The sequence below is a fragment of the Aphelocoma coerulescens genome, chromosome 1A, assembly GCF_041296385.1.
Source record: "Aphelocoma coerulescens isolate FSJ_1873_10779 chromosome 1A, UR_Acoe_1.0, whole genome shotgun sequence".
NCBI lineage: Eukaryota > Metazoa > Chordata > Aves > Passeriformes > Corvidae > Aphelocoma > Aphelocoma coerulescens.
The window spans coordinates 7,444,852-7,470,943 of record NC_091014.1 but is presented as its reverse complement, the minus strand read 5'-3'; the positions used below and the strand labels follow the sequence as shown (position 1 = coordinate 7,470,943).

Here is a 26,092-nt window from a genome sequence, read left to right as displayed (position 1 = left end):
CCATTGGATGCACAACACAGATTCCCCCACTGCAGGAGCAGCTGTGCCCACCCAGCACGACTCAACAGACTGACAGTTCTCCCCAACATGTTTTTGTGTCACTAACTTTTTCTAAAGATGATTCATCAACTTGTTTCCCCACTGGATTAATAAGCTCATAACAATGTCTGTGTCACTTCTTTTCTTTAACATTTCCTCTCTCCTCTTTCCTCCTTTTTTGCTCTCCTTTGTTCAGAGAAGCAACAGACAACTCACCCACTATGGATGAGTCTCAGTCTCCAACCCACCAAAGTACTGATGAATAGAGGTATAGTAAGGGAACGTTTTGTTCTTTCCTCCTTCTGCCCCACAGTCCGAGAGCACAGTGCGAGTGCCCGGCCTCCTGCTGTCCTGCCGGAGCAGCCCTTTAGCTGTGAGCCCGCTTGGCTGCCAGCAAGGCTTCCCTCAGTGCCTGGGAGCATTCAAAGCCCTTTCTGTGCCTTTTCAGCGAGTCTGTGCCTTTGCCCTGTGAAAGGGACTTGGGGCCAGCCTGCTCTGTGTCCCTGCAGAGGCTGAACGGGCAGAGAGAGCGGGGAGGGGGGCAACAAATCTGTGGCTTGGGACAACTGAAAGCAGTGTGGGCAGAGTGCTGTGGGAACAGTCTGGGAGCAGCGTGGTGGGGACATGAGCTCGGGTAAGCTTGAAGGACCTGGCCAGAGCTCCCGGCCTTGCTCCAGCCACAGCTCCATCACCCTTTCCTCTTCCCTCCCTGCCGCAGAACTGAGGCTGTTTGCAGCAGCAGCACCAGCAGAGAGGTTTTATGGAATGAAAAGCAACCCTGGTGCTGTTCCGGTGGGAAGACAGAGGGGGAAGAGTGAAGGGAACAAAAAACCCTCAGAGTATTTCTGTTTTAATTAAACTGCCGTCGCTGTCTGACACTCTCATTTGAATCTACAACCATTCACAGCTGGCATCTGTCAAGTATTTCAAGCCCAGCTTTCTAGAAATACCCCATAAACCTCAGTACTACAGCACAGAGCTGGGAAACAAAAGGCTCTTTAACATGCAAATAGCGATGCCCTTGCTCAGGTTCCTCTCAGACACCAATCCCAGGGAAGTCAGGTGGAAAACAGGGCAGAGGAAGCAGGAACTGTATCACATGTGAGATCAGTCCTGTGAGGTGGGGAGGGAGTGCAGGAAGAAGTAGGAATCCCTCAGTAAACAGAAAAAATGTGCATCTCCTGCTTTTGGCCTCAAAACAATCTCTAGTTTGGAAGTCGGTTCAAATCAAAGTGTGAAGGAGAGACATCGATTCTGGCTGTGATGGCACAAATAGAGCAATCACTTTTCAAAAGATCCAGATTTTGACCTGAGTGTTTTCCTCTGGCAAGAAGCTCTGCAACCTAAGCCAGGAGCTGACCCTGGTTGGAGCTCTTAACGTAAATAGCAAAGAAAATTCTCATGAATTATCTCATCTGCTCAGTACAGGCAAAAAAAAAGCCAGGCAGCAAAAGCAGCAGTAGCTTGTCAGAGCTACCCTGAGATGAGTACTAAGCTACTGCAACAGAACACAGTCCTTTCCACATCAGACCTGGCATGGTCTCACTAGGCCCTTCCTGGTTCATCCCTGAAAAGCCACGTAACTCTGGGATTGCTCAGTGATGCACAAGGCTCTGCCCAGAGCAGAAGTGCTACAAGAAAGTGCCACCACCCTCCTCCTTCCACATTCCCACTGGGTGATACAGCCTAAGGCTGAGAGAGCTGCTCCAAGGACTTGCTCCTTGGAGAGCATCCTATGGAAAAATCTCTATCCCAACTTACTACCAAGCAGGACAGCAGGCAGAGCCCTCAGACTGTGCAGAGCCCTCAGGCAGGGCAGAGGCACAGCAGTGCTGCTGTACCCAGGGCAGGGGGGAAGGAGACACAGGCAGAGTGCAGTGGGGTCTGTGAATATCCTGCATTCCTCTCCACCCATAATACAATGTTTTATGCTCAGGTTGAACTTCCCAGGAGCACTCACTGTCCTAACAAAGTTTCCTTTCTCCTGCAGGAACTACAATGATAGCTGTTTCCTGGATTCTCCCCTCTATCCAGAATTAGCAGATGTCCAGTGGTATGGGCAGGAAAAAGCCAAGCCTGGGACTCTAGTGTGAACCCCTGACCTCAAGTTAATCACATCAATGCCATTCTGAGATCACCTCACTGCCTCTCATTTGCCTTACCCAGATGCACTGTCACGCAGCACCAGCTTCAACTCTAAGCACTTTTTTCACGATGCAATTCAAGACAACATCTATGGAACACTGGCCCTGAGACACCCACCAGGACAGCAACGGAGCGCAGCACATCCCAGTGCCAGACGGGTGCCCGTCCCTCCCACGGCCCCGGGGCAGAGGGTGGAGAGGGGCAGCCATCTGAAGAATCAGTTTCAAAGTTGGTTTTCCTTTGAAACAATGAAGCCTTTCAAGGCTCATATCAAAGATTAGCGTTGCACAGCACGTAACAGCAGTAAGAGTTCCATGACCTGCAAGATGAAGCCAACAGCATTAGTTTTAAGGGGGTGGGAATAGGACAGAGGCTGAGAAATGGAGATCATCATCCTGAAAGTGCATCTGTTCGGAAACAGCAAAATCCCACCACTTCAGAGATGTGTCAGTCTCACAATCAGGTCAGCACTGCTGACAGCATGAGTTTGCTCAGCAAGTTCTAGCTACAAGAACATCTCCCTTCTTTAACTCAATGGCAGGCACGACCACCCCCTGCAAAATGGCATTTCCTTCTTCGCTTGGAGTCCACCTACACGCAAGCAAACCAACCCCCTGTGCTGGAGACACACCCGAGGTCTGGGCTGGTATCACAGCATCACTGTCTGCAAGCCACTGTTGAACTGGACAGACAAGGTTTACAAAGGCATTACCTACAGCAGAGCCAAGTACTGCACTCACAGCATCTCTGTGGCTGGCACAGAGTGCCCACCAGTACACGGAGAGGTTGGGATTGTATTGGTTGTTTTGATACAGATAAAAATTACCAAAAAAACCTTTCCACAAACAGATACAGCCAATAAGTTTGAATCTATTTCTGCACAAAGCGTTAACGTGAAATCCAAGGGAAAGCACATCGCAATCGCCCTGACACAGCCAAGCTGCGATCACATATCGGTTCCACTCCTCTTCCCTTCATTAGCACCAGTGTAGCAAAGGGCTCGTCACCCGTGCGCTGCCGTGTGGGAGAACCGGTCTGTCGGGAAGCGGGAAGGCTCCTGGAGCAGGGTTGGACAACCAGCAGACAGGCAAATCTTCCCCTTGCCAGAGAGAAAGAGAAGCGACCGAGCAAGGCGTCGGACACAAGCGAGAGCTGCCTGTGGACACCAAACGGAGTCGCACGAGCGCGGCCTGGAAGGAGCTGCAAGTTTACACATACTTTAGAGCAATGCTTTATACATGTCAAGCCATGGAGCTTTCAAAGGCCTCAAAGACACTTTTGTAACGAACAAGTGCACAATCTAGGTGGATGTTGAAGCTGGCACGTCTTAGTCTTCACTGCGGTGCTATGCTGTTTTTATTGCCACTCAATGGGGGTGGGCGCCCAGCCTTCCCCTGTTGGTGCGTGCAAACGATGATTTCCTATGGGAAAGGCATTAAAAGAAACGGCTGGAGGGGGTTACTTTGTGAAAAGCAGAAACTGAAGTTAGCTTTAGTTTAAGGAAAAAGGAAAAAACAAAAAGTGTGAGTGTGTGTGAGTGTGTGTGTTCCAAGAATAACAACAGCATCTACCAGACAAAGTAGAGCGAGACGTTTCAAATTAAACACTGCAACTTGGGGGGCTGCCACACCTTTTGGTATTAAGATTGCTGGAAAACTGCATTCCAGGCTTTAAAAGAGAATGGGTTCTGTGTACTTAGGCTTTGAAAAATGATGGGGTTTCTAAACATTAATGCAAGCGGCTCATGCCAATTCCTTCCTGCAGCTCACACCAGAAGTGTTGGTTTCGGTTCCCTGCACTGCTGCCTTGCATCACTGGCGAGGTGGGGAGGTGGCCTTGCAGAGATGAGGCAGCAATGCACAGAAAGGCTGTCATTTGTCCAGGGAAATCTGTGGCAGAGCCAGAACTGGATGGGGCAGGAGGCCAGGGGCTCTGAGCAACCTGGTCCAGTGGAAGGTGTCCCTGCCCATGGCAGGGGTTGGAACCAGATGATGTCACTTCCAAGACAAACCCCTCCCTAATTCTATGATAAGGAAACTCTTTCATGTTTACACATGAAGCATAAATGAATTTTCTCTCTGAAAAAAACCAACAAAAACACTGGCAAAGGGTTTACAAAGGTGGCCACACAAACCTTGTGCTTCTGGGCCTCCCTGAAGCAGCACCCGGGAGTGCACTGCAGTGACAGTAATCGAAGCCTTACTTTCAATTCTGGAAGAACAGCCAGTGGTGAGATTGCAGCCTTTATCTGAACATGCAAAATGCTGTTTTCACCATCTCTTTGTGCTTTGGGGTCTTTAACATGGGAATTATTTCAAGTTCCTAATTGGATTTTTAGCTGGATAAGAGATAGTACTGATTAATGACATTTACTGATAAGATTTGGTAGCTAAAGTGAAAGGATTAAATAAAGACCAAATTAAGCTACAGAGAATAATTTAGCCCAAGGATTTTTAGGGGCTCTGAGCAACTGTCTGTTTTCTTTTTAATTTCCCTGGTAAGTGGTTTGGGTTTGTTTTTTGTTTTTTTTTTTTTTTTCTGTGTACCTTCTTTTAATTAAAAAGAATTCAACAACAGCGGCACTATGAGGCCTCTGGGCACTACAGGAAGAAACATTAATTCCTCCAAGACCAGCTCTGCAGTTTTGCAGCAAAGGTTAAAAGGTGGCAGCCCTGAAATTAGGGGGGAAAAATAAAAATGTTTAGCCTGAATTGCAAACAGGCTGGAGTGGCAAAAAAGCTTTCTAGAAACGGATTGAGTTTTGCTTTGTGTTCTGCTTTTCTGGTTTGCAATCAAGGCACATGTGAGCAGCCAGTCTGGTAGTAAAGACAGATTAAGTAAAACAGGTTTTACTGTTTAGCTCAATTCAATTAAACACAAATGTACATAAAATGTTAATCATATGAGATTAACATATTTAAGTATAACATGGAGGGGTATATACATAGCTATTATAGACAAGCACTTGACTACCAACTTAACCCCTCCTTTACTTTTTTATTTTTCAAGGCTCCATCTGCCATAAAGCCACAACCGCGTTCCATCTCCGTGTCTGACACTCCCTCTGTGTGGGCAGGAGCCAGGGGACGGTCCCTGCACGGGGCCGTGCTGGGAGGCAGGGTTTATTTTTAAATGATATTATATGCAGTCGAGTGTTGAAAATGTTGAAACAGTCCAATTTGTTTTCACTCTGTATTAGTTTTAGTTTCAGGCATAGCCGATCCCCATTCAGGTGCTATCAGATGACCAGTTACTGCTTAGTTAACTAGATGTAAAGTTTTACATATATATTAATGTCAATAGTTTTATTACAAGTTGTGTAAAATGGACTCTCTAGTTTAAAAAAATGAAAAAAAAAAAAAAAGAAAAAAAATTAGGTCTCTCCTGAAATTGACTTTAGAGCATGGAAAATGATTTTACTGGATTCTGTTCAACTGTAATCAAGGAAAAAAAATATGTATGTTGTAGAAAAAGTTGCAGAATTAAAAAAGATCTGCTTTTAATTTATTCTTTTTGTATTAAGAATTTGTATAGTTACCTTTACATTTTGCAAAACGGTGTTGTCAACACTTCCTTATTAAAGCATTTTCAAAATGAAACCTTGCCGTGGTCTCTTCAGTAGGGCAGAGCCTGGGCCATCCTCACCACTGCTAGAGATGCTCCGTCCAGATGTGTGCACAGCTGGCCAGGGTGCCCATGAGGGACCTGCTCCTTGGCTGCCAGGGGGCCTGATTGCAGGGAACACTGGGCATTCCCCCAAAAAAGCCCATCCTTTAGAGATCCCTTGGGATTCAGCACCCAGCAGATTCACGCTTGCTCCATGCCATGTTCTCCCAAGCATTGGTCCCAGGCCCAGGAGGACAGAGAGTGTGACTGATATCCCACCACCGTGGGAAGCAAAGTCACAGAAATAACATTTAGTTACAACACACAACTTGAAATAACTAAAAGTAAGGCTTACTTACATGGATTGGAGGCCAAGTTGCTGCAACGCAGTTTCAGCAGTGCCAACCGCTGTGGGACAGGCTTCAGCACCAGCACATTCCCCATGCTCCAAGGAACTGCCTGCTTGGTGAATTCCCAAGGGAACCCAACCCAAGAGGCTGCTCTAGCTCGGTAGGGCAGCAGTGATCCCCACACAGGGTTAGGGACGTCACTTAACATCACTGGTGTCCCCTCTGTGGGCAGCAGTGACCCCTTTGGCCACCCAGCACCCCCCAAAACCACAGGCAGCTTCCAACAGCCACAAAGTCTCACATGGGGCCTTCCCACACTTCCCGGTGCCATTGCTTCTTGCTCCTTCCATTTATTCCCACTGTACAGGGAGCCTCTTCCCACCCCAGCACCTCCTGTATCATCCACCCAATCCCCCCCACATCCCACAGGGAGTGGGAGTTCCACTCCACAGGGAGTTCCCCGAGTGGGGAACCACTGCCTGCAGTAAATGCCCAGGAAGGTTTGGGATGGGACCAAACAGCCACAGCGAAGGTTTTCAGACAGCCCTCAAACACTGGGACCTGGACTCAGATTTCTTGCCAGTGACTCCAGTAGTGCTGCAGGCCCCTCTTCCAGCTCTATGCCTCAGGAGCAGCTTTCAGGGCAGCCTGCTCCAGATCTGATACCAGCACTGCCCCCCTTGCACCAGCCCTCTGGGAAGGCACCACGCTGTGTTCTCATCCCTGGGTCCCGGAGTCAGAGCACTCTCTTCCCCCTGAGAAATGAAGCCACTTACATCCCAACCAGGTTCGTTCTTTGGGCAAGACTGGATCGATGGTGGTGATGTTATGGCAGCCAGCAGGAGGGGAACCCAGTTCCTCCATTAAAATAAACTGATCCCACATACACCTACCCTAAGAGCCTTTCCAGCAGCACAAATAGCAAACAGGGAATTAAAGGCATTTAACTACCACCAGGCACAATAATACCAATGTCAGGCAGGTACCACACAGTTTGAGAGTTCACACAGGTCCTTCTGCCACCGGGCTCGGGAAGGGGTCAGGGACTGCAACAAATGACATGGGGCACTGAAGTCCCAAAACCACTCCAGACACCGCTATGGCAAACTCATGACTTCATCCTAAGGCTAAAAGTCTTAGGATTCAGCAGAGTTATTTCCGCCTAATGCAAGAATTATCAGAAATAAACATCTGGAAAAGCCCAGAGGGAAAAGTCTAAATTGCTAAACTGAAACATACCCTCCTCACAAAAAAACCCCAAACTGTCATATGACAGCTGCACCACACCCACTCCTCCCCAAACTAGACTGAGGGTTGGGATTTTTTTTGGCTAACAGGCATTATTAACTATTTGATCACAGTCTGGTAGCTGCAATTTGGGGCCATCCAGCTGCAAAGAGCCTCCAACTGCTGATGAAAAGCAGCTGCTGTAACAGTGTCCCCCCGGCCTGCCATCCCCCGAGGACCAGAGCTGGCTCTCACGTGCTGGACAGCTGGAAACTCTTACACTGATGTGCCGTGAGAAAGTAGTTCCCAGCTCCTTGGTTCCCCATCCAGCACCATTCCATGGATTGCAAGGGGATAAAGTTTTTCCGTCATGGGATTCATTCAAGCAAGGCAGCTGTATTTCAGGGACTGTCAGCAAGGAGGCACATTGCTTAAATTACATTCTTTAAAACCTGAGCAGACTAAGACATTCCAACCTCAAATTCACATCCCTACAGGAGGCGCATCCCCACTCAAACCGGCACTCAGGGTACCATTAAAATTCTCCTCAATAATTAGCTCTAAGGCAGGAAGGAAAAATCCATCTAGCACTATTACAGATCCCCTAAGGAATCTGCTTCCCACTAAAGCAGACGATACAACGCTCCTTAAACCATCCCCTGGCTACTCACTTGCTGCAGCTTCCAGGGAAATTACAGCTCTTCTGAACAAGGGACAATATTGTCCCTCAATTATTTACAGAGTTCAAAACTAAGGTCAAGATGAAGATTTAGAAACAGTTCAGGAAACCGTCTGGGTGGGGAGAGGGATAAAGTTGCGGTGTTACAAATGTTTCCTGTTGTAATAATGCCTCCAAAGAGTATCTGTACAGAGCACTGCAAAGAAAATCATCAGAAACCACTGCTAATGAAATTCTTCCATGCTTTTGGTATCTGCCCAGCTTCTCCCCACAAATCCCCATCTCCTCCCCAAAGGCCCCTCCCCAAGAGCCAGTGAGGTCTTATCAGCCTAATTTTATTACTTCTAAACTCTAAGCTCTCAACATTTTCTCTGGGGTCAAACACTCCAGACTGAAAATCTCCTGTGTCCAAAGAGGCACTTCAGAATCTAAGAGTCTCCAGAAAAACCTGAATTTCCTCAAGATACTCCACCAAACTTTGTGCCAGCTAACATCCCCCAGCATCATCTCCCTGTGCCATGGGACACTGGGAATACCCACGGGAGACAGGTCAGTCCTTGGGAAGAGGGCACCAGTTCCTGCTCCACGCTGCCAGTTGAGGTGAGGACCCAGACAAAGCCATTCTCTGGAATAATGACACATTTCTTCAGGCAGTGGTTCTGCTCAAAACTATCAAAGTTTCAATATTTCACAGTTTATGCAGAATTAGACATCATCCTTCCCAGGAGTTTCTTCACCATTCCCAGTCAGGAGGCACAATGGTAAAGAGTTGTGGCTGCTAGAAATACTGTTCATGGTCATGGGAGGTCCTAATTATTTTCTCTGCAATGCCCAGCAGACTGAAAATTTTCTCCAGATGTATAAAAATGGAATTTGAAAGCCTCAAGAGCCATAAGATTACTTCCCCCAAGCCCAGAAGGTTTATATTAAAAATGCTGTTACAAAAAAGAAAAAAAAAAAGCCAAATCAGATGCATTCAAGATCAAAAACTCTCTGCACTGAGGCTGAGAAATATATAAACCCTTTTTTTTATTCCTGATAAATACCACATGAAAGATTAGCCAATAAAGTCTTTATATTTACAGAAATAACCAAGATTCAAATTCAACTGCTTCCCTCTAATCATCTCCCCACGACAGTCTCCAATGCAAAAGCAGCCAAAAAAAGCTCCACATATGCTCCTTGCAGGGCTGAGACTCACCTAAAGCTCTAAAATATGGGAAACAGTTCAGTCAGCACAATTCCCTGGATAACAAACTGAAATAAAAGCAGTGGTCATGTGCATTGTCCCTTGGTCATTGTCTTGGTCTTAACCTCTTCAAAACCCATCCCTCTGCTGTACATTGGATGTGTTCAGCAAAAAGCAGAGATTTAAAAATAAATCTAAATAAATGAGGCTTGTAAAAAGGAAGCTGTAAAAAATCTCCTGCTTTCTGTTTTTTTTTGCAAAGCCCACCCCAAGTTCCTGTTGGTGTTCAGGCTCAAGCTCTGCCTCTTCCATCCTCTCGGGGTCTTGGAGACCGAAATGTGAGTCACACCCGGCCTCTGCAGAGCCTCACAGAGCGTTGTACTCCACACACTTGGATGGGTCTGTTGGGAAGTGCTTCTGGCAAATGGTCATGAGCCTCTTCAGCCCCTAGGAATTAACAAGGACAACTCTGTAATAAGGCTGCAGCTGTTAAACAAACAATGACCTACAGTATTCTTAAGCTTAACAAGAAGAATTAAAAAGAAAAGGCTGCTATTTCGGGGTTGGGATTTTTATTTTAGCTGTTATTCTGTTCAAAGTTTCAGGTTCCCTTCAATATTAGAGGAGTTCGTGGCATAATCAAAAAGGCTACAGCTTCAGTCCCAACTGATAAGATTCACAGAGAAGGATCACAGCAATTCTTTAATCCCTCTTTATCACCAAGGGAACAAATGATACCATAATTAAAGATATTTACAAGAAAGCTGACTATTAAAAATAATTCTGAAGAGCAAAAAGCAATTTCTGACACCAAAACAAGCTGCACAGCCAAGGCAAGAACCAAACACTTCTCAGGAAGACAACTGTGGTACCACACAGGACACCACAGAGGCAAACTGAAGTGGTCAAGGAGAAAGGCAAAATGTGGACTTGTCAGTTCTTTCAAGGCATCAATTGCCAAAAACCAACATGACAGGAACCCTGTGATTATTTTCTTCCAAGTCACACAGAAAAGTCTAACAGAAGAAAGCCTGTGGTGGAAGTGTACTTTAGCAGTGACATTGTACTCCAAGATGGCAGAGTCATGTCCCTTTCATGAGACTCTCCTCATTGAAGGCAGCTCCTCACTCAGGGAAAAATGTTTCAAAAGGATAATGCTTTGGCCTTTCCAATGCAGGCAAGCATGGAAAGTCTGTCCCAGCACCATAATGACTCTTTGTTTGGGGTGTTACCTCTCCAGGGTGCTGTAATCAGGAACAAATTAGCTTCATGTAGTTGCTGGGTACAGGTAATAAATATCCCATGCTCCAGTTGGAGCCAGACTCGATAAACAAGACCCAATATTTAAAACCAACACAGAGAACATACATGTTTGAAGCCAACTTTGTCTTGGTGCTTCAGTGAGTTGAGTAATTCAGAAGCAGAGATACGAAATTCACAGTGGGAAGATGAACTCAAGGATTTCCTAGGCCAACAGATGTAGCCCCAAAAGCAGAGAAGGAACAAACTGGGGAGTTCACACACATCTTCCACAAGGCATGTTACATTAAGAAAGACCAAGCAACACTCCAGAGGAGAGATCTTTCTGCTCCAGGTGTGGCAAATGGACAGAGGAGGCCAATTATTGAGCAGCCTGGTCTAGTGGAAGGTTCCCCTGCCAGGGCAGTTGGAACTTGATGGTCTTTTAAGGTCTCTTTCAATCCAAACCATTCTGTGATTATGTGAATTATTCACTACTATGATCGTGCAGATTAACACAGACCACAACAACATTATTTAGTTTAAAGCTACTTCATACATTAAATACTTGCAAGCATAACTGGAGCCTGTCTCTGAAGATGCATAATCCACATGCCAATTTTCACCTTATGAAATAATTGGTCAAATTTAATTTGTTGTCTCTGTGTCTGGAACTCCCTCTGACTTCACAATGATATTTTTTCAGTTTATGCTATTAAAAACTAGAGTTGCAGAGAAACTAAAGGCTATACTTGCAGCCCAAACACAGACTCAAAGCAGAAGAGGAAGTTGCATTTTGCAAGCAATTTCCTTCCAGACATCTGCAGAAGCTGAAAAGCAACAGGAGTCCTGCTGCTGCAGAAGGAAGACATTTATGTAAACCTCCCCTACCAGGAGCTCTGAGCTCCATGATGCTGCTCTGGAGGCTTCAGAGTTAATCCAGAAGGTTTTTATCTGAATGAAACTGCAACTGGCAAGAGCCAAATACATTTAACAATACAAAGAGAGAAGGCTTGTTTCCTCAGACCTGCTGTCCACCTGCTGTGCTAAAAGTCAGAGTAGAAAAACAGCACTGCTACTAATTCTACAACCAGAAGTCCATATGAGTGTGAAGATACATAGGAGGAACTAAACCTGGAATTTTGAGCCCAGATTGCTGAACTTACTTATGAATGCATTTATCTAGTTGCAGAAATAGTCAGAAGGACTGCATTTTACAGTATTAAATTCTGTGCATGATGCTTAAAACACAAGTTAAGCAGTGAGGGACCTCCGGAGAATCAAGCCTGTCTTCACAGCTGCTTTGGTGTTCATGCAGGACCACAGCAGTTCAGAAAAACCCATCAGACTGTTCCTGGCCCAGCACTGAAGAGCCTTCAGGTCCAGCATGAGCTACTTATTAACTGGATGTTATGCTTGACCCAAACTAAACCTGTGCACTTCTAGGACCTTTTACCACATCACCTGACACAGATGTTTCTCAAAGATCCCCCAAGAAAAGCAGACCTGTTGAATTTCCAAAGCTGACATTACCTGTATGTATTTCCTTTGAGTTTCATCGTTGAGCACATGGGCCACGTGCTTGGAGAAAATCTTCTCACGCCCCGTCCGCGCGTGGATGCCGACCATGGTGACGCCGATGGGCCAGGGAGCGTTCCCAATGGCCATCTGCAGGTAGGCATCATTTGCCTGAAGAAGGAAGGGCATCACTGAGCACCACAGGAACAACACTGCACAGAGCAGAGCATTTTTGCACTGCCAGGTGCAGTAAAACACTCATTCCAGTCTCTCTGATCTGCTGTCATGACATGGTATCAACCAACTGCACAACACACCTTCCCACACTGAACTCCGAGGGAAGCAAGGACTCTGGATTTTCCATTATGGAAAAAAAAAAAGGCACTGGATAAGGCAGTCTGGTTACCTTGATTAAAACTAAGGTTTACTCAGATTATTTTTGACTCAGCCATCTCTGGTTAAATTAGGTTGCAACTAGGTTACATTTGTAACCATGTCTATATGGCCAGAGCAGTAGCAGCAGGAAACCAATCAGGAGTTTCCCCATCAAGAGCGCAGAGCCCATTTTAAAGCTGTAACAGACAACATTCCTGGGGAAACACAGGGATAAAACTCGAAGGGAAAATTAATAGAAAGGGAGAAAGGAAAAGGAGTACAGAGCTTAAAAAAAAACCAGCATAACAACTGAGAACCAGCAAGTGATAGATGCAATTACAGAAAAAAACTGAAGGATGTGGCACAGGACATTCCTTCTCTATTAGAGAGCAGCTACAAAACTCACTGATAAAGAGTTCATTTATCACCTCCTATTCAGAAACTAGACAATAAGAAGTAGCAATCATGACCAGTGGGTGCAGATTCTTTCCAGCTGGCACTGAACAAACTGGGAGGTAAATAATGAACAAGGCAGGGGGTTGCAGACAGAGCTAAAAGCAATACTGAACAGGGGACAGGACTTAGTCACCACCTGCATGAGGCAGATTCTGAATAGTCTCAGTCAAATACCTACTTGCTGACTTAAATATACTTTTGTGATGAAACAGTATGTGCACATGCAATTAAAGACCCTTGCAGGACTGTCACAACAGGGTTAATTAGAGCTGAGTGGACAACTTGCATTCTGGCATTTGCCTGCTGTCAACACGTTGATTTCAAAATTAAAATCTTTCAAGCTTTTCAACTAACAAAGCAGCAAGAATTTGTGGCTGACAGTATTCACGAGGCTGCACAAAGCAAGCAGCAGGCAAAAAGAGACAAGCCTCTCGGAAAGCAAAATTGAAAATGATGTGAGTATCTGTAAAAGCACAAGACTCATTAGCCTAATTTAAAAAAAAATATACCAACACACCAAAACATCCAAAGGTGTACTCAAGTCATCCAAAATATCTCTGTGAAGTTTACTTAAAGCCAAGCACCTCCAGGAGAGAGAAGCACTGCTGATTAACCCAGAGATACACCACATTCCTGCATGCTCATTAGTTTGAGAAGGTCTTGGAAAGGGAATTTCCACATAAAGATGACAACCAAGAGAAAAGAAATGCCTCCAAATAAAACCTCACTATCATACATCCCACATGTTCAGTTCTACTTCCAAATGATTTGGATTAAATTTGCCTTAGGCCATATAAAGTTTTTTTCTGTATCAAAAGCAGGTTTCCTTGCTTACTTGACAAATTACGCCAAATCCTCACAAGAATAGTAAGAAATACTAGAAACTTAAAGGCAAAAGACAGCTCAGTTTCCTCTGCACACACAAGCTGCTTCAGCAAATGCTATTGGTATTTGAGTTTCACTTCTCAAGGCAGCAACAAACAAAACCTAACATTGCCTTTGATCTTGTGTCCCAAAGTACTTCTACCTCCTCCAGTGAACAGACTTTGTCCAAAAAATCTTCTTATTAACTTACCTCAACATTACCAGGCCATCTAATGTGAGTGTAGACAAAGAAAGGGACAGTAACTCATATTCAGCCTCATATTCAGTAACTCAGTTTGCCTCAATTAATTCCTAATTAATTAATCATCAACACCCTATTGCTATTTATTCATTACCTTCATTTTATCTTAGAATATCAGGTTTCCCCTAGAGGAATGCTCTGCAACTTCATATACCCATCTCTGGGAAAAATTTTCTTCATGTTTGCAAAGCTCTGCAGTTTCATGAACCTCAGAAGATCTTCTGTCAGGCTGTGGGTCAAACACTACTTGGAACCTAACATTTCACAACCATTTTTCATTTTGTTGGGATAGATGTTGTATTTCCAGCTATGCATTTTCAAAATGAGGAAAAAATGGGAATGCTGAAGCAATAAACTCAATCTTTTACAACGAGACAGCGTGAACATGATGGAAGAGTGCAAACATACCTTAACGTATTCTCTTTGCAACATGAATTTAATAATGTCTGTTATCGATTCTTTGATGTCTGCAGGAAGTGTCTACATCAGAGAGGAAAAAAAAAGAACCACATATTTACTTCAGGACAGCAGCTCAGGAAAATCATCTTACTCAGCGTTTACACAAAGTTTAGCAACTACCCTTGCTTGAGGACTTTCACAAAGGAAAACATGTTCATTATTCATATGAAGGATCTGAAGCAGGAGAGGTTAAGTGGTTACACCTGGCAGCTGATGGCAAAGTGCAAAATGCAACCTCAATTCTCTGTCGTGTTTTCAACCCAGTGAGCAGGTGCTGCTTTAAACAACAGCTGGAAAACTAGTGGGTGGACAGATTTCACTGATTGAGATAAAGTCAGAACTGGGAGTCAGGAGCTCTAGATACAGAAACTGTGACCAACTCATGATCCCCTCTCCTCCAGTGAGGCTCACACTGCCCTAAAAAGGGCACTGATGCTAGGTACTTGGAAAGCAAAAGTTGAAGCAGCATTTAAAGGTGATTTACCCTTTTGCGGAGCTTTCTGAAGAGAGGCCTCAGGTAGGACTCTGTCTGTTTCTGAGTGGCGCTGTTCAGCTTCCCCTGCACGCCGCGTTTCACGTAGTCCTCTCTGGCATTCAACTCCTTGGCCCAAACTCCGAGGAGGAACTGCAGGGAACAAGCACATCTGTGTCATGGTGCCATCTAGTGACTTCCCCGGCACATCAGGCGGAACACAGGTTAAGTCACCAAGGCAAAAGGAGTTTTTTGGCGAAATCTGAGTTAAGAAGGTAAAACCTCTTTCAGAAAGATAGGAAAGGAGGGACAGGAACAACCCTCTTATCTTAAATGTACACACACAAATTAAAGCTTCAACTCTTGCTGTGATTTTGATCGCCACAACAGTTACACAGGCACCGGCTGACTTGGCTGAGAGGCAACACAGGTTTCTTGCCAGGAAACAAGGAAACAATTTCCTGCCATCCACTTGAACCTGTGGACTTCCTTTAAAACTCTCTAATTTCACTAACAGTATCAGGTGACATTCCAATTCAGCTTGCACTGTTCCAAGGAAACTCCTCTGAAGGTTTTGATGCCACAGTACTACACAGAGGCAACTACAGACAACTGCCTCAAATACCACACAAAAATCAAAACTGTATTTATTTTGTGTGGAAAAGCAGGACCAGATTTTGCAGAATGCTGCTCTCCCAAGAGCTCCTTCCCAGATCTGGCACAAGCCACTGTTGTGACTAACAAAGGCTGTAGAGTGCCAAGCATTTCAAAAAACCCACATCTTACACATAACATGTGAGTTTTTCCTCTCAAGCAGCTGAAACCCACTCTTTTATTCCTGAAATATATCTGCATGGCAGCAATAATATGACACAGCTACAGAATAATTAGAGTCTGTTACCTTCAAGAACTTTGTTATGATGTCCATATCATAGTGATCATCACCCCGTCCTAAGGATTCTCCCAAAGCCTGGAACAGGGGGAAGAAAGGGCCATTATTTTTACTTTTGTCTAGTTTGCCAGCACCACTACAGCAGAGCATGGTTCACTGCACCATGAACTGCAATAAATTCCACCAGAAATCCCAAACACTGGTCATGAAACAGAATGAAACAGCTACAAATGCTACTGAAATTCATAAATCTATTAAAAACATTTACATCACAATGCCAATATGATTATTTCTGAAAAGTCAATGCAACAGTAGTTCTTCAGTCATTAACTACTAAATTATTGGCATGATTAGCAGCTGTCTGACAGCACTGTACTAAGGGGAACTGTGGGTGCACTGCATTTTTTGAGATCCCAAAGCCATCAATTAACCTAGTTATTTTGTTATGCTATTTCAATTCTCTGATGTACTGGGGCTTTTTACCATTTAATTGCAACTGTGAATTTGAGGGAACAAATCTAAAACAAAAACCCAAAACCAAGCAAAAAACCACTAAAAAAACCCAGCTGTATGCTCCAATACTGCACCTTCCTGCCAAAACCTCAAAACTGTAAATACTAACAGCAAGTTTTATAAACATTTTCCAGTAGGTATAGTTGGATTTATAATCTATTTCCATTGCCCTCACATTTCCAAAGTGAGTTTTATTTCAAAAAATTTTCTAGATTTGGAGCCAAATTCAATGTAAGCCTTTACGCTCAAGGCAATGCAGTTAAAGTAGCATAAAATTAAGACACAGTGTTTTCAAACTTTTTAGAAAAAGACTGTTTGCATGGCTCAAACCAAGCCTGCCCTACTACCACAAAAAGGGGTTATTTTGAGAGCTAACAGATCAATAAAATGCAGCTCCATTACAACTGCTGCTATCCATTCTGATACTGCAGTTACTTTAAACCAGAACCCCTGGCACCATTACAAAAAACCCCAGACTATTTCTTAATAATAATGTATTCACTTCAGCTTTCAGTTATAAATCGTATTATTTCTTAAACATACTTTTGGAAGGACGTTATGAAGATTAACTCCTACAAAGCGTTTTGAAGATTAAGGGTAAAAGTCTTCAGCTCAAGTTAATGTGCTTTTCAAAACACTACCCTGAAATACCAGGTGCTGAATGCATTTCCTGGCAGTCACCCTCCATTCACTCACACAAACACCACAGGATTCTTTCAGAACAGAGTAGCCATTTGCACTCAAGTTTCTGGGACACATTATCTCTGCACTTCTTATATTTCCTGCAGTCTGCCTAGTTCTGATGCTCTTTTTTTTTCTGTCCTAGATGTTTTCACATCAAACATTCTTCCTCTGTGTCTGTTTTTCAGAATCTTTCTTCCTTGTATATGGAAAATTAATTGGTACTGGCCTTATTACCCTCTCAAATATTCATTGGAAAGGCTTTGAAATTTATGACCAGGTAATGTATTGCAATTAATTTCTCTACTTATGAAACCCCTGGAGAATGAATCTTAACTGTATCTCTGTCTTTGCAGGCAACACCTGTCCCCTTTGGGATGAGGTGTTGTAAACAAAGACCACTTAAGTTTTCACTTGTCTTTTGTAAGCACCTACAGTGCAACTCCAGGTTTAGAAACCTAAATTTTCTCTTGAAGAATACTTCAGAATGCCTAAGTCAGCTGTTGAAAAGAAGGTAACTTTGTCTAAACAATTCTGAAGCTTTCTCACAGCAACGTACTAGATCTAACATCCCTTAGTTATGACCTATCCCATACTTCTAGTTCTTCAATAGTAGTATTCTCCTCATGGACTTTCAGGTCATTCTGGGAGTCATCATCTCCTGCTTCTTGGCCGCCTACAATTTCATTCAGATACTGCTGATCAATCTTATCCAAAGCAGCCTTCAGGTCATTTCTCAGACCCTAAAAAACAGGAAAAAAAAAAAAGTCTGATTTACAAAAAAACCCTCAAGTAAATAGAAGCAGTACAGTACTGTCACTGTGAGCATCCAACTTCTGTTGAAGGCGCAAATTCTCTAAAGCATGCGTAAGGGTTTAGCCTTGTTGTTTGAATTTAACTGAACTCCAAGAACAGTTTCTGCTTCAGCACTTAACAAAAAGCAGGTGCATGAACTTCTGCAGTGTTCATACCTATGAAAAAGACTTTTTACAGTATTTTCACCAAAGAAAGCCTGGAGGGTAGAATCAGCCTCTAGGACTTTCTTCAAGTAATTTTCTCCAAGCAATGCACTAAATCACCCCAAAACAAACAAAAACCAGACCATAACCATCATCGTCAAACCTCCACATCTGCCCTGAAAAAAGCTGCAAATAAGGTAACACTCCTTCAGTGCTAGACATAAAACAATTATGTTGTTTCCCTTTATTACAAATTATTTAAACATAGCAGAATGTTCTATATAGATTCACTGTTTAAAACCCTCAGCTTTAGAAGAGATGATTAAAAAAACCAGAATCAGTTTAAAACCATATATATAAAGTTAAAAGGTACTTTCAAACAGAACATAAAACTCGCCATAGTCACGGTTGAAGGATTTGCCTTCTTGTCTTGATACATAAAATATAAAGCTCTATAAAGGAGTATGACATTTCTTACTCTCTGATAAATTCAGCCACTCCACAGGGAATGGATATGCACAGTTACTTCCCCTCTTCTATCATCATACTTGGCTGTCTGAAGCATTTCTATTAATCATTTAGTTACTCTAAAAATGCCTGAACCAAAAGGCTGGTTGACTAAGCAACATGTAGAATCCCTAGACAGCAACAGGAGTGACTGAAGCATTTAAGAAAAATCCAGTACAACCCTATTTATGGGCTCTCTATTTCCTAATCCTGCTCCTGTGATCGATGTCGCTGGAGGGAAAGCTTTCATTAGCAGAGCTTTCATTTCTAGATCTGCTTATCTTTATTTTAAAGACTTGGAGAAGAAAAGGCTTTCATTTTATGGGCAGCCCCAGGAAAGACATTTAAGACAATTCAGTTTGCCACAAACTAGGGAAGAAAATGCAAATTGTCACTCTGTTAGTAAGGTTGTAGATTTGGTTAACAGTAAATGCAGAACAAGCCCCAACTGCATCTCCTCACTTAACGGATCATTTCTTAAGATAAAAGGAATAAATTAGTTGTATCTTCAAGTCAGTTTTTGAGTTGATGGCTACTTTAAAGGGAAGGGGGGAAAATGACATTTCTATAACAAGTTACAGCTCTGGAATCCAGGGATTTGTAAAATCATTTATATCCCATAGAGACAGTATGCAGTCCTGCTCTTACTTACCTCTGCCTTCTCAGGGACGCACAAAATCACAAACACAGGGTTATTTTAACAGTAAATGACTGTTCTCTGCTCATTAAAAAGCAGGGGCAGCACAAGCTGAGGTATTAGTGCCACCTGAAGGTTCCTTTTCCAACTGACAAGGGCCTGGAAGGTTTCTAAGGCTGAATTCTCTAACGTAATTGTGCACAAAACTCTGATATTTAACATAGTTTCTCAGCAAATAAACGAAACAAGAGCACATATTCTCTTTGCTGTCTATTACCGCTTCCTCCTGAAAATTAACAGTTACTGAAAATGATTTTCAGTAACTTTTATAGGGTTACTCATTGATTATCCCACCACAAATAAGTAACTAAGAGCCAATCTTACCTTGTTCACTTCAGGTGCAAGAATTTCTATCTTCCTCAGACGTTGAAATGCATCATAATCTGTTTCTCCAAACAGCCTGATGGGCTCACCCCTCTCTCGTAACCTCCTGATAACCTGAAAAGAATCAAAGCACTCCCTGATGCATAAAGGAAGCAAAATAAAATCCAGAATGACAGATTTATTTACTCTGCTTGGAATAACAAGCTGAGCTGGACTGGAGAGGAAATGGCAATATTTTAAGCAGTAGAAAAATGTTCCAGACACTTTACAATCTAAATATAAAGTTCCCATGGTATTTCAGTGAAAGGTCATTCCAAATATTACCAACCCAAATTTTGCATAAAATCCCAGGCTATTTGATACAGCTGAACTTCTTCCTGCTCTGACTTGTTTAAACAAATACACAAAAATCATCCCTCTGGCAGAGCTTAAAAACCATTTTCAAAATCACAAAGGAACTTGACAATTATCTCCCTCACCTATTTGTCTTGGCAATAAAAATACTAACTGGGCTGCAGGTTGTCCCAGCACAACTAAAGATGATGTGCTGAAAACCCCCACCATTAAGCATTTGGGAAATATGGAGTCCCATAATCTAATGGGACAGTTACCTTAAAAGTAGATATAACAGAAGTGAAAAAGCCTCCCTCAACTTGATTCAAACCTCAAACCAAACACAAAACCAACATCCCCCATCACAAGTTCTCTAAAAAACTGAATATCCTGCCAAATTAAGGGGAAGTGTGACATGCTTGGGTGACCTCAGCTGTGAATTTCAGTATTCCCAAAATTAGAATGTATTCTGTACTCCTGAACTTCCTGCTTCTGCTCTGGGGTGTGGATCTGTTTGTGAACTTAAACCCACATAGGCATTTTTATCCTTAGAAAAGGCAAAGAACATCCAAACTGCTCTGGCTTTAGGACTGTTTCTTCTACAGGCTAAGGTGAACTTCCAAAACTTAGTTTCTAAATTTGTGTTCAGACCAATGAGTTACAAAGGAAAGAAGCTCAGGGGAAAAAAAATCTTGGAAAAAGCATGCCTTTTTCAGTACTATCCAAGGATAATGCTGATACTCAGGGTACCACACTGAAAGAGCTGTAAAATGTTACACAACATCTGTGTAAATCCCTGTAACAGAGAGGCTTTAACCATCTGTACCTCCCATGCATTCAATTGGACAGCAGACTCCTGATAAGCAAAGATGATCATTAATTGCTGACTGCAAAAATAGAAGCTTATTATTTAATAAAACTGCCATTGAAAGTACAGTTCACTGGATGAAAAAAGCCCTAACAAGAAATTTCAGGGACATTTGCTGTAAACTCAAGGAGTCCGTTTATGGTGATTTATTTTACCTCCTGCCTGGAAAGAGTCATTGGTAACTTTTCCTCTGCCAGTTCAAGTTCCAGCACTGGATTTGATGTAGTCAGTGGTTTCTCCTCCTCTTCCTCCTGCTGTACCTACATTCAACAAACAGAGTTACTCACATGCAAAGGAAACAAACCCACATGTTGATGAGAAATGATGGGAAGATACAGAACTCTGGAACACAGACTTTAATATGACAATATAAACCTTTAGTTTCATAGTTTTATGGTCCATAATTGAACCTCACAGAACAATAAAAGTTCTTGACAGTATCAGTAATTAATTAACACTTCTGCAGGCTGCAGGAAGCAGTCCCTCCAGCAAACAGAAAGGACAACTGGTGAAGTTTGGCTGTCGCTTTAGCAGGCAGATGCCAAAAACAGCAAATCCACCCTCTGCCTGTTGATTCCTGTCCCTGTTCCATCCTCCCTACCCATGCAACACCATTTATATCGCTGTGTGATGAACCAGAAGGGGGAAATGATTCAAAGAGAAAATAATCTGAGAAACACAAATACTGGTACTATTCCCACCCGGCTTCACCTCCTCATCCAGATTCCCAGGACCAGCACATGCATGGACACAAGGACAGGAAGGAAAACCCCAGGGCAGGATGAGAGTGGAGCTGCTTCTTCCAATGTCAGTGTCAGTTACAGTGTTTATTACCTTCAGCTTCAGCGAGCTGCGAACGATTAGCAGCGATCCACAGTTTCTGCTGGGTCTTGAGATGTAATGCACCTCTCTAATCTTTTTTTAGGTAATGCACCTCTTTAACAACCTTGCCAGTTTCTTGCAGGTAAAAAAAAAACAAAAAACAAAGAAGACACAACTCCTCATAGGGATGGGATATCATTAATAACTTCTCTTAGTCTAAAAGAAGGTCCCTGAATCAAACAGAGCATTCCTTCTTCATTATTCAGTATTTTAATAATGCAAAACAACTCTTTGATCAAAGTAACTTTGAGACAGCAGCCATGTAACTGCAGTTCCCTGTATAAGCTCAAATTCAACACTTCTGACAGCAGGAGCAGATTGCTGGTGGTAATATTCCTATAATAAGGAAACATCTCCAGTGTTCACTCATATCTTGCTTTTTCTCAGATTCCTTATTAGAATTCATTTCCTTTCTGTACTTGCTAAAAGGGAAACAACCCAATTAATGCTAGAGCACCCTGCAGAATTCCCTGTGCATGGGCACCCTGGTTCTGGGTTGACCAGTTTGAGGACGGTACTGGACAGAATTTTTTTTTTTTTCTAAAGAGGCTTTTTTATTCTTTCAGGCCACAGTGCCAGCCTTGCACTTAGGTGTCAGTGTGACTCCATGTGCCTGGAAGGATCCACCCCTGGGGCTCCAGCTGCAAGATTCAGCCACAAATCTACATTCAATGCTGTATTAGCAAACACAGAAAAAAAATCAATCCTACAACCACAGGTTTTTGGAATGAACAAGGGAAAGACAATTAAATCAATGTTTAACACATCAAGGGAGGGGGAAAATAAAACTTCCATCAATGCAGGGAAGGAAGAATTGACAGGGGACAGAAAATATGGAAGATCTGTGTAAAAATTTTTTTTAAAAAATATACTCCCGTGGCAGAAAGTATATACCAATTTTAACTTACAAACATTCTTGAAATCATAAAGAGACAGCAGCACTGGGAGAAAAGATTTGATCCACTCTGTCAGCTGGACTCCAAGTCATAAGCAGTATCTTTACCACAGTTATTTTTGTTTCAGTGCTTTCTTCAAGCAAGTGAAATTATTCCAACTTATTAAGTCTAAGCAAAGTAAAAAGGCACCTGAATTCAAAAAGAAATCAGTCTGTGTTCCATGGCTCATTAACAGAGTAAAGAACAAATGCATAAATGTGGGAGGCTCTAAAAAGATACTAAATTTAACAAAGTAACTTATTTTAAAACCATTTGCAGGGTTACATTTCACACCAAAACTGGTGCTGCAGCAGCACAGGTCACACCACTTTAAACACATCGGGTTCAGAAAAATTCAAGCTAATGCTCAAAAGGCATCAGGCAGCCATTTCCACTTGGAAGAGTGACTGGATTCACAGAACTTTCCCATGACTTTATGCTGCGTATTCCCAGAATCGTTTTGGCATTGATGTTCGAATATTCACAAACAGATCAAGGTTTCAGAATAAGTCACTAATTGGGTAAAGGTCACTTGAAAACAAAGCTCCTGTTTGTGCCCTCTAACAGCAAACAAGATTATGAAACTGTCTTCCCTAGGGAATGCATCCCCCCTCCCAGACACCCTGTCAAGCAGGCAGGCACACACACTTGTAAAAGACAACAACATTCTTTCCATTTCAGTAAACTCTTGCCCTGACACCGTTACAGGGCAGATAAAGCCTTCCAGATCACCCATTTGTTGCAAAATGCACCCGAGGTTATCAAGTGTTTCTAATATTTTGCCAACAAGAACATAAATGCTGTTGTTGCACAGCTTCAGTTCTGGGTGGTTAATGGCCAAAACCCAAACACAAATTTATGAGATTGGCAGATGTTTTTGATGCACACCCACACCATACTGATTTCTTTTTGACATTCCGACAATGACAATTGGATAAAATTATCCAAATGTATCCATTTATCTCAATAAGGGGAGGAAGGTGGCTATATCAGATCCAGTGTTCATGCCTAAAAGCACAATTTCAAAAGAAAGGAAGACAAGCTTTGATCCCGAGCCACTTCATGCTTTCCACAAATAAAAACAAACCAAAAAAAAAAAAAAAAAAAAAAAAAAAAAAAAAGCCAAACCATAACATAAACTTAAGTAGATGTACGTCATGCATATCTTTTCCTGCATTGAAAATGGTTTTGGAAAGTCATACCTCTCCAGGTGGCTTCTCATTTACAGGCTAATGTATAACATTAACAGATTGAACAAAGAACAACAATTATCATTAACAACATTGATACTGTTGATAAAAAATGCAGACTTCAAAATAAACACACCAAGTCCTGGAAGAACCATTTCCATACCTTGTAGCCACATCTCTGGAAGTAGGCCTCCTCTTCCTTTTTAGCTAACTCACTGCGTTTGAAATACTTCTTATTTCCCTAAAAGAGAGGAGAGCTGTTACCAGTTCACAGTTTTGCACAGCTGGGTAACAATGGCTCAAACATTCTTACTTGGCTTGGTGAATTCAGCTACATCCTTTCCCAGAGATGGCTACACTGCCACAGAAAGGGGACTAGTTAGAAACACCTCTGAAATCAGCACTATAGAGTTATTTTGCAGGACAGATGTATAAACAGAATTAAAAGTACAATGTGCTTGCCAGCACTCCAGAAAACACAAGTTTTTGTCATGTAAGGCCTTGGTGATCATTGGTGTAAAGCTTCACTTAGATGTGCACAACCAGGCCCAAGTTGTTTAGATAAACCATACAAAACACATCATTTGACATTAAACCAAGGAGGTGGGAGAAATCACCTTTGTACAGTATATTTTATAAGCTTGCTTGGAGCACCTTTGTAGAAATGTGCCTGAAAAGACATTTCAGACACACAACAGCTGGAAAATGTGGTCACCCCACAGCATTCTCCTTGATTAATACAAACTACAACTCCTTCCTTCATGCTTTGCCCGACTAAACAGCCTCCAATGGCAGCTCCCTACCTCAGCCTCTGACACCAAAACTCAAAATCAGACACCCCTGAAAGGGGCTCTGCTGTACTGTGGGGGTTTTTAGGCACACACACACCACTCAGACCCTACCCGGATATGGGGTTTGCAGGTGTACACACACCGCTCAGACCCTACCCGGGTATGGGGTTTGTAGGCACACACACACCACTCAGACCCTACCCGGATATGGGGTTTGTAGGCACACACACACCGCTCAGACCCTACAAGGATATGGGGTTTTCAGGTGTATACACACCGCTCAGACCCTACCCGGGTATGGGGTTTGTAGGCACACACACACCGCTCAGACCCTACCCATATATGGGGGGTTTAGGCACATACGCACCGCTCAGACTCTACCCGGGTATGGACAGAACGCGGCTGTGAGAAGGACAGAAACCATACTCCGTTCACCAAAGATCGCACTGACTTTTCTCATCTCTCGGTGCCCGAAACAAACTAAACCAGCGCCACAAGACCACGGGACACAACGAGGCTGAAGCCAGGCTGCATCCGCGCCCCCAAACTCCTCCTGGCTCTACCGAGCCCATCCTGGCTCATCCCGTGTTTGGGAAACCCGGCCCTGGGCCGCTCCGCGCCCCCTTCCCCGGCCCCTCCTGGGCCACTCCCGCCTCACCCCCGCCGCCCACCCACGGGCCCACACCCCAGGCGGCTCCTGGTCTCCATGCCGGCCGCCCTCACCCCTAGGAGCTCCTTCTCCTCCAGCTGCTGGCGCTTCCTGCTGATCTCCCGCTTCAGGATGTCCATGGCGGCCTCGGGAAGTGCCGCAGGAAAACAACACCGTCACTTCCGGGGAGACCACGCCGCCGCGGGGCGCCCCCCTGTGGATGGGAGGAGCGGCGGGATGGGAGGCTCTGTCAGTCCCTTCTCCCAAGCGACAAATCGACAGGAAGAGAGGAGATGGCCTCAAGTTGTGCAAGCAGACGTTTGGATTGGATTTGAGGAAAAGTTACTTCAATATCAATGTAATATCATACTGTTGTTGGAAGCAGATTATTTGAAGTGATACACAGACAGTATAATGACAGTAATTATGAGACAGAGACAAAATATAGATGCTTTCTATCAAGGAATGTAGCAAAAAGAGGTGGAATATGACTTACAGGGGTCTTTCCCTGTTTTAGTACAGCTGGTTTTACAAAGGGGTGTTACTGACAGGTTCTTTAAAGAGAGTCTGCATGTAATTTATTCAGCTGTCTTCTCTGTGTAGCTTGAAAAATCTTTGGGGAAAAGTCTCTCTGGCTGTGTGTTTGTACAGTGCCTCGTGCAATGGGCCTTGGTTGCAGATGACAGCTAATATCAGGTAAATCATGGCCTCAGGTATTAGGAAAAATTTCTTCCTTGAAAGGGTTGTCAAGCACTGGGACAGGCTGCTCAGGAAAGTGGTGGAGTCACCATCCTGGGAGGTATTTAAAAGGTGTGTAGGTGTGGGACATGGGGACGTGGTTATTGGTGGACTTGGCAGGGTTAATGACTGGATTTGATGATTTTAGAGGCCTTTTCAAACCTAAATGATTCAATGAGGCTGGTTACTGCCCAGCCACACAGGGTGCAAATGCCATGTAGGAGGGTGGGATGCCTGTGATGTCTGGTATCTC

At 43.4% G+C, this 26,092-nt stretch overlaps 2 protein-coding genes across 4 annotated transcripts in view; one reads left to right on the top strand and one right to left on the bottom strand.

Moving 5' to 3' along the window:
- The window catches only part of FRMD4A (FERM domain containing 4A), a 174,632-nt gene extending 171,822 nt beyond the window's left edge, over positions 1-2,810 (top strand). The window contains exon 23 of one of the 2 annotated variants that reach the window (XM_069035126.1): positions 2,030-2,810. In XM_069035126.1, the coding sequence (XP_068891227.1) occupies positions 2,030-2,132 (103 nt within the window). In that variant the 3' untranslated portion in view covers positions 2,133-2,810. The other variant, XM_069035136.1, reaches the window with a different exon arrangement.
- A 6,235-nt stretch (positions 2,811-9,045) lies between these two features.
- PRPF18 (pre-mRNA processing factor 18) lies at positions 9,046-25,273 on the bottom strand. 2 transcript variants are annotated; one of them, XM_069035107.1, is made up of 11 exons: positions 25,176-25,273; positions 23,825-23,902; positions 23,674-23,700; positions 20,810-20,914; positions 19,454-19,567; positions 17,563-17,709; positions 15,782-15,850; positions 14,893-15,033; positions 14,358-14,429; positions 12,008-12,163; positions 9,046-9,682 (listed from the first exon to the last, which is right to left on the bottom strand). In XM_069035107.1, the coding sequence occupies exons 1-11, from the start codon at positions 25,239-25,241 to the stop codon at positions 9,602-9,604; spliced, it is 1,056 nt and encodes a 351-aa protein (XP_068891208.1). In that variant the 5' UTR covers positions 25,242-25,273; the 3' UTR covers positions 9,046-9,601. The 2 variants fall into 2 exon arrangements, with proteins under 2 accessions (XP_068891208.1, XP_068891214.1); XM_069035113.1 differs by lacking the exon at positions 23,674-23,700.
- Between the last annotated feature and the right edge of the window lie 819 nt (positions 25,274-26,092).

Excerpts from the sequence above, each read along its gene's own strand:
- PRPF18 (XM_069035107.1), bottom strand. The coding sequence starts at position 25,241 with ATGGACATCCTGAAGCGGGAGATCAGCAGGAAGCGCCAGCAGCTGGAG. Across the intron at positions 17,710-19,453 it reads TTGCACCTGAAGTGAACAAG|GGTCTGAGAAATGACCTGAA; the intron begins GTAAGATTGGCT and ends CCTGTTTTTTAG. Across the intron at positions 9,683-12,007 it reads CTCAAAGGAAATACATACAG|GGGCTGAAGAGGCTCATGAC; the intron begins GTAATGTCAGCT and ends GTTAATTCCTAG.